The following is an 8,588-nucleotide window of genomic DNA, read 5'->3' on the forward strand; positions in this document are numbered from 1 at the left end:
AACCCACAGCTAGCACACCGGGCTTACCTGCGTGCCGGTCTTCTTGGAGCTAAAATCGAGCTACTAGTACCGCGCTCGGGCAAGGTTGGCTCAGTTGGGTGAGCCAACGGTGCCTGATGAGGAGATCCCTGTTTCGCTGACCTTCCCGTCTTGAAGCCTCTCAGTACAGTAGTGCCTCGTCGTGGCTCCAGCACGGCAGCCCTCAGTTTTCTCGCTTCGTCAAAACTACTCTGACGGCCTTTGTAAAGGCGCTGTCAGACCAGAGCAGACCAACAGTTGGCCAGCTTCATCACCGCCCCGGTCGTCCGCTAGCATGGGGTGGGGGTGGCCACCTGACCTGCCGCTTGTCCATTGCGAGTAGATACGATGCAGCCACCATACATACAGGCGTCATCCCTCGATCACCTGGCACGTCTCGTCTCGTCTCGTCGTGTTCAGCAGCGTCGCCGCGGGTAGTCGCGCGTACGTACGTCTTGGTCAGTCAGACTAGCTAGTAGCTAGGCGGGCATGCTGCGCGCGTACGTACGTGTGTGTTGGATGGCCTGCGCGGCGACGGCGACGATCGGCAGCAAAGCAAGCAGCTAATATAATCGATGACAACACCACCCCTCTCTCGTAGTATATATTCAATGTGCCCGTCGCGTCGCGTGCATTCAAGGGTCTCCCCGCGCAAGTAGGTGAGGAAAGCCGAGGCTCCAGCTGCCCGTCGGGTTTGGAGCGGTCCGCTCGACCAACCAACGACCCCTGACGGCAATTTATGGGTGGGTTAGTTCCGGTCCGGTCCGGCTTCAGTCGACTCCACGCAGCAGCAGCCACTCTGGTACGTGCGGCGCACGGGATGGGATCGATCGTCCATGGATTCATTCTATAACTGCTGCTGCTGCTACTACTAGCTAGGGGCAGCCGTCGGTCAGTGGAGTGTTGTGGGTATTGATTGCCGTCCGTCGACGGCTTCAATCGCTGCCCGTTCCGGTGCGACTGCCCGACTGCTATATAGGCATGCACATAGCCTCGCGCTCTATCGCAACCCTGCACTGCGTGCGCTCCATGTGACTCTCACTTATTTCTCCTGTCAGCGCAGCAGCAGCAGCAGCAGCCTACTACTACTACTACTGCTTTTACCGGCCGGTGGATCGGATCACCAAACCGGAACGACAGCGATGGAGGCCGGGACGTGGGCGGCGGCGGCCGTGGCGGCCGTGGCGCTGTACGTGGCCTGGTTCTGGCGGATGTCGCGCGGGCTCAGCGGGCCGCGGGTGTGGCCGCTGCTCGGCAGCCTGCCGGGGCTCGTGCAGCACGCCGAGGACATGCACGAGTGGATCGCCGCCAACCTGCGCCGCGCGGGGGGCACGTACCAGACCTGCATCTTCGCCGTGCCCGGGGTGGCGCGCCGTGGCGGCCTGGTCACCGTCACGTGCGACCCCCGGAACCTGGAGCACGTCCTCAAGGCGCGCTTCGACAACTACCCCAAGGGCCCCTTCTGGCACGCCGTCTTCAGGGACCTGCTCGGGGACGGCATCTTCAACTCCGACGGCGACACCTGGGTGGCGCAGCGCAAGACGGCCGCGCTCGAGTTCACCACGCGCACGCTCCGCACCGCCATGTCGCGCTGGGTCTCCCGCTCCATCCACGCCCGCCTGCTGCCCATCCTCGCCGACGCGCACGTCGTCGACCTGCAGGACCTCCTGCTCCGCCTCACCTTCGACAACATCTGCGGCCTCGCCTTCGGGAAGGACCCCGAGACGCTCGCCCGGGGCCTCCCCGACAACGCCTTCGCCTCCGCGTTCGACCGCGCCACGGAGGCCACCCTCAACCGCTTCATCTTCCCCGAGTGCGTCTGGCGCTGCAAGAAGTGGCTGGGCCTCGGCATGGAGACCACGCTGGCGCGCAGCGTCCGCCACGTCGACCGCTACCTCTCGGCCGTCATCAAGGCGCGCAAGCTCGAGCTCTCCGCCGCCACGAGGAAGGACCTCCTCTCGGCCACGCCGCACGACGACCTCCTCTCGCGCTTCATGCGCAAGGGGACCTACTCCGACGAGTCGCTGCAGCACGTGGCGCTCAACTTCATCCTCGCCGGCCGCGACACCTCCTCGGTGGCGCTCTCCTGGTTCTTCTGGCTGGTCTCCACGCACCCCGCCGTGGAGCGCAACATCGTGCGCGAGCTGTGCGCCGTCCTGGCCGGGTCCCGCGGCGTCGAGGACCCGGCACTGTGGCTCGCCGCGCCCTTGGACTTCGAGGAGCTCGACCGCCTCGTCTACCTCAAGGCGGCGCTCTCCGAGACGCTCCGCCTGTACCCCTCCGTGCCTGAGGACTCCAAGCACGTCGTCGCCGACGACGTCCTCCCGGACGGCACGTTCGTGCCAGCGGGCTCCTCGGTCACCTACTCCATCTACTCGGCGGGGCGCATGAAGACGGTGTGGGGGGAGGACTGCCTCCAGTTCCGCCCCGAACGCTGGCTGTCGGACGACGGCACCAGGTTCCAGCCCCACGACTCGTACAGGTTCGTGGCGTTCAACGCCGGCCCGCGGATATGCCTGGGCAAGGACCTCGCCTACCTGCAGATGAAGAACATCGCCGGGAGCGTGCTCCTCCGCCACCGCCTAACCGTCGCGCCGGGCCACCGCGTCGAGCAGAAGATGTCGCTCACGCTCTTCATGAAGCACGGGCTCCGCATGGAGGTGCGCCCGCGCGACCTCAGCGTCGTCATCGACGAGCTCCGCGGCGCCGGGGAGTACGACGCGGCGGCAAGAGCCACCGCGGCCTCCGCATAGAGGTTCGTGCAGTGCAGGTCGGGAAGGAAACCAACGGACAGATTGGAAACGTCAAATGAAAAGTTATGTAGATATTGACAGTAAGTAATTAAAGAGTTTGGTGAGGTATATTACTCAATTGGGAACAAAAATGCATGTGTAAAAAGTCCATATCATTTTGATTTGCATTTGAATGGGAGGACGAAGAAAAGCGGGCCGGAGAGCAATAATAACTCTCTCATGTAACCTGACGGGGAGGCGCCAAATTGGTTTCGGCAGCTTGTGTTAATGGGCCGCCAAAACTGTTGTTGTTTGTAAAAACAAAACTCAAGCGATCATTCATTCGATCACTTTTAGCCTTTATTTGGATCCACTAGTTTTTTTAAAAAAAATTTGATTTATAGCTTCTTCCATAAATAATGACTAACCATCCAAAACTGGTTTTAGTTGGAAGTAATCAGTTTTTTGGTTTTTAAGAAACCAGAAAACTAGTTTTTTTTGTTTAGAAACTGGATAAAAGTCGACCTGTTTGGCCTTGTTTGGAAGCCATATAGTTTTTAAGAATCCATTTCTATCTTCGGTTTCTAGAAACTGGTTAATGATGTTTGGATTCATCTTAATTTCTATAAACTAGTTTAGCTAGGAAAGACTAGCTTCTTGGTTTGAAACCGGTATGTTTAGAACCAATCCCGTTTTCATAAACTAGTTTCTTAAAACCCGAGAGCTTTCAAACAGGCCATTAGAGGCCTTATAGCTTTAAAAAAACAGTTTCTAATAAAGAGGGTGGATCCAAACAAGGCTTAGTCTTTCATTGGAACGTTAATTAGCTTTAAATAAAAGTTTAATAGTATTGATTTATATATATACAGAAGGACTCACGTGGTGCAGATAAGAGAATCATCTTAGTCATTGCTTTCTCTCTCCCTAAGATTGCACGCGTTCAAGACGTCGCCGCATAATTGACTTTAGTGTAAGTGACATAATTATATAAGTGTCTCGTATTTATAAGTATTGAATAAAGTGTTATTTAGGCTCTTAAGTTATCATTATTATATTTATTGGTGAGTAGGTGACTTGTTCGTAAATCTTTATGTTTTATAATGCCATTCAAAATATCCCTAATTTTATATCATTATGTGGGACAATAATGGTTTTATAGACTAGCACATGCATCAGTTAATGATCATATTTCATGGATCATTGATGTAGAGATATTAAGTCAATAATATGAATATATGATAGAGTTTATAGTGTTGGATTGATCCATCACGAGACGTTGCTATGATTATTATGTTAAATAAGTGCAATCAAGCGTTATGGAGGGGTATACATGCTAGATCCTTAGACATAATATCGTTATTGTTTCTCGCTATGTGTAGTGATGTATTTTGAGACTATCAAGCACTATTTCGTAACTAGGTAGCTATAAAAGTAGTTTTTATCTATACCGTGAAACATAGGATGATGCGTGGGCAGATCGAGTTGAAATGTGAAAGCCATCCTTTCTATATAATGGGAGATATATCTTCGATCCCTCGATTTGGTCGGATTAAAATATTGCATGATCATGCTAATATAGTTTAAGAGTTAATCATGATGTGGCTAGAGATTAGACATATATTATAATCCACTAAAAATCAAGTGAAATGTTAAGCTATTACAAGGGTGGCACAAATATCGTTCGAGTTCGATAGATTCCTGTGGCAGTTCAGCTGATCTTTTTTTTTACACGTGATTGAATATGTGCTGCTATGAGCCATATTGACTAATAATTTGAAATGGTTTTTGATCATGACCATCTATGCATTACCTCACATGTCACATGCTTAAGGGGCTGTAACACTTGTAATTGTACCTTTAAACATTAGAATAGCTGTTGCTTTCCATCGAATGATCGTTAAAAATGGTGCGATCGCGAACAACCGGCTCGTTCATTCCATTAATGCCGCTGGCCGCACCGTTTTGTCCGATGAGAAAGAGGCCTGCACCACGTGCTGCTCCTGCTTCAACGGCTACTGCCTACTGGTTCGCGGAAAGCTGGTGCAGTGGAGAGGATGGTGCTGATCCTTTGTACAAGTACTAGTATTTCCATTAGTACTCGACGATGAAATGATGGATTGTGCACCGTGATGGGCCGATCACCAATCAGTGCCTCATTCATGGTCATGTGTATCATAATTTGTTGCTTAATATAGTTCGTTGGTTTGCCTGGCAGCACATATCTAGCCATAGTCTTAGGTTGTCTAAAAAAGGAGACTCTATATGGTCTTCTAACTTAAATATAAAGAAGATTGTCTTACGTATAACCTTTAACAATGTCCTCTAAAGCATCCTCTATAACTCTAAGTATAGAAAACACTCACTTTATTTTTATTTATCAATTTTCATACTATAAACAACAGAAAACTAAAACATATATAAGGCATTTAATGATATGACAAACACGAACATAACAAAATTTGAAGCAAAATACATCTCTGGTATAAGTCTTTGATATATAGAGGATGTTGTTGGATAGAAATGATACGTAGAAGACGAAATCTTTTAAAATAATCTCTAAATGATATAATAGATGATGGATATAGAGATTACGATTGGATAAAGCGATGAAGAAATTAAGAGGAGATAAAAGATGTGTTTCATCCCCATAAGTGAGAAAATAATAACATTATTATGTACTGTTTGGTAGAGTTTCAACTAAAACAGTTTTAGTTATGACTTTTTAAAAACATTTTTTGTTTAGCTTTTGTGGTTAGAAAAACGATGTGAAACAAACCCTTCTAATTATTCGAAAGGTGAAATATCCTTTATTTTTCTTTCCCTCGTTTTCTTCATTCATTTTTTGCTGGCTCTTGTTTGTACTTTTCCTTCTCTATCCACCTTACCACATCTCCCACGTGGCCACACTTAGACTATCTTCAACAGCTTATCCATCCTCATACCCACATATTCAAACTCCACTCTGTGAACAGTGCAATCTACAATGCAGAACAGCGTGCAACAATGTTTTTGGGTAAATTATGAAAAGACTATTGCAAACGATCTTAGATATGGTAGCAGGGCGGGTCTAGACCAAAACCCACTTGTTTTGGACTGAAAGTCGCTTAGAGGGGGGTGAATAGGCAAATCTGAAATTTATAAACTTTAAGCACAACTATAAGTCGGGTTAGCGTTAGGAATAAAACCGAGTCCGTTAGAGAGGGCGAAAACAAATCACAAGCAAATAAAACCGGATGACACGGTGATTTGTTTTACCGAGGTTCGGTTCTTGCAAACCTACTCCCCATTGAGGTGGTCACAAAGACCGGATCTCTTTCAACCCTTTCCCTCTCTCAAACGGTCACTTAGACCGAGTGAGCTTTTCTCCTTAATCAACGGGTCACTTAGACCCCTTACAAGGACCACCACAATTTGGTGTCTCTTGCTTGATTACAAGTTGCTTGAGAACAAGAATGGAGGAAGAAGAAAAGCGATCCAAGCGACAAGAACTCAAATGAACACAAATGTCTCTCTCTCACAAGCCACTAAGTCTTTGGAATGAGTTTGAGACTTGGAAAAGATTTGATCTTTTGTTTTGTGTCTTGGAGTGAAGTCTAGAGCTCGTGTATTGAATGCAATGGCTAAAAACTTGGATGCCTTCAAGTGTGATGGTTGGGGGTATTTATAGCCCCATCCACCAAAATGGTCGTTAGGGGAGGCTGTCTGTCGATGGGCGCACCGGACAGTCCGGTACGCCAGCCACGTCACCCAACCGTTAGGGTTCGACCGTTGGAGCTCTGACAGCTGGGACCACCGGACAGTCCGGTGGTGCACCGGACAGTCACTATTCACTGTCCGGTGGCACACAGGACAGTCCGGTGCGCCAGACTAGGGCAGCCTTCGGTTGGTTTTGCTCCTTTCTTTTTGAACCCTATCTTGGACTTTTTATTGGTTTGTGTTGAACCTTTGGCACCTGTAGAACTTATAATCTAGAGCAAACTAGTTAGTCCAATTATTTGTGTTGGTTATTCAACCACCAAAATCATTTGGGAAAAGGTTTGACCCTATTTCCCTTTCAATCTCCCCCTTTTTGGTGATTGATGCCAACACAAACCAAAGCAAATATATAAGTGCAGATTTGAACTAGTTTGCATAAGGTAAGTGCAAAGGTTGCTTGGAATTAAACCAATTTAAACTTTCATAAGATATGCATGGATTGCTTTCTTTCTTTTAACATTTTGGACCACGCTTGCACCACTTGTTTTGTTTTTGCAAATGTTTTTGGAAATTCTTTTTCAAAGTCTTTTTGCAAATAGTCAAAGGTATATGAATAAGATTTCGAGAAGCATTTTTAAGATTTGAAATTTTATCCCCCTGTTTCAAATGCTTTTCCTTTGACTAAACACAACTCCCCCTTAATGAAGTTCTCCTCTTAGTGTTCAAGAGGGTTTTATCAATTGAAGAAGATCAAATATTTTAGATACCAAAATTTTGAAAAACTCCTCCTTAAGATATAAATACTAATTGAGATAGAATTTCTTAGAGGAATACTAATTTCAAATATACCAATTGAAAAACATTTAACAATTTAAACTTGTGTCGAAAGATTTTGAAATTGGCGTGGTGGTGCGGTCCTTTTGCTTTGGGCTAATACTCTCTCCCCCTTTGGCATTGATCGCCAAAAACAGAGTCTTTAGAGCCCTTTTACTTTCTCCCAATAGTACAAATGAATATGAGTGAAGATTATACCAAAGTGGAGAATGGTGCGGAGTGACGGCGAAGGGTAAATAATACCAGTAGAGTGGAGTGGAAGCCTTGTCGTCGCCGAAGACTCCATTTCCCTTTCAATCTATGACTTAGCATGAAATACACTTGAAAACCACATTAGTCATAGCACATGAAAGAGATATGATCAAAGGTACATAAATGAGCTATATGTGCAAAGTATCAATCAAAATTCCGAGAATCAAGGATGTTTGCCTCATTCCTAAGTTTGGTAAAGGTTTTCTCACTATTCACTGTCCGGTGCGCCTTCTGGCGCCTGCTCTGACTTTGCGCGTTGTCCGCGCACTGTAGCGTTCACTGTTCACTTTTGCAGACGACAGTTGGCACAGTAGCCGTTGCTCTGCACGGCACACCGGACAGTCCGGTGAATTATAGCGGAGTGGCTCTCCAAAAACCCAAAGTTGAGCAGTTCAGAGTTGATCTCCCTGGTGCACCGGACACTGTCCGGTGGCACACCGGACAGTCCGGTACGCCAGACCAGGGCAGCCTTCGGTTGGTTTTGCTTCTTTCTTTTTGAACCCTATCTTGGACTTTTTATTGGTTTGTGTTGAACCTTTGGCACCTGTAGAACTTATAATCTAGAGCAAACTAGTTGGTACAATTATTTGTGTTGGGTAATTCAACCACCAAAATCATTTGGAAAAAGGTTTGACCCTATTTCCCTTTCATGGACCCAACGGGGCCAAGGGCGGGTCTAGATTCGGGTTTGGGGGCCCGAAATAGGGCAAGTGGGGCAGGTTTAGACTTTTCCCAGTGGGGCAGCCACGGGACCCCAAAGTTCTCGGTCCAATCTATAGCAACAGGCCCGAAACCCCTCAAGCAGACTTCAATTATGACCATGGCCCCTCCTCACCACAACGACATAGCCCCTAATGCTTGTAGCATCCCAAAAATTCAAATCTTGGAATTTTCTCAAACTTGCTATAAATTCAAAATGAATTTCAAAATTCGTTTCAAAATGTTTGTTTGCGAGTTGATATCAACAAATAAAATATAGTGGTCTATATTTTCTCCAAAATCCTCATCAAAATATTTCCCTAGTGATCCCCTTCAAGTTCTTTCCAGAAATATTGT

At 47.3% G+C, this 8,588-nt stretch overlaps 1 protein-coding gene across 5 annotated transcripts; it reads left to right on the forward strand.

The window, feature by feature from the left end:
- Window positions 1–503: 503 nt before the first annotated feature.
- On the forward strand, window positions 504–3,113 carry LOC100192011 (putative cytochrome P450 superfamily protein). Of its 5 annotated transcripts, XM_008668859.4 has the most exons (3): window positions 570–820; window positions 894–997; window positions 1,082–3,113. In XM_008668859.4, the coding sequence occupies exons 1-3, from the start codon at window positions 758–760 to the stop codon at window positions 2,769–2,771; spliced, it is 1,857 nt and encodes a 618-aa protein (XP_008667081.1). In that variant the 5' UTR covers window positions 570–757; the 3' UTR covers window positions 2,772–3,113. The 5 variants fall into 5 exon arrangements, with proteins under 5 accessions (XP_020402952.1, XP_008667081.1, XP_020402954.1 ...); XM_020547363.3 differs by having other exon boundaries at window positions 504–820; window positions 894–3,113; XM_020547365.3 differs by lacking the exon at window positions 894–997 and having other exon boundaries at window positions 797–820.
- Window positions 3,114–8,588: the final 5,475 nt, after the last annotated feature.

The sequence above is a fragment of the Zea mays genome, chromosome 2 (genome assembly GCF_902167145.1).
Source record: "Zea mays cultivar B73 chromosome 2, Zm-B73-REFERENCE-NAM-5.0, whole genome shotgun sequence".
NCBI classification, from domain to species: Eukaryota; Viridiplantae; Streptophyta; class Magnoliopsida; order Poales; family Poaceae; genus Zea; species Zea mays.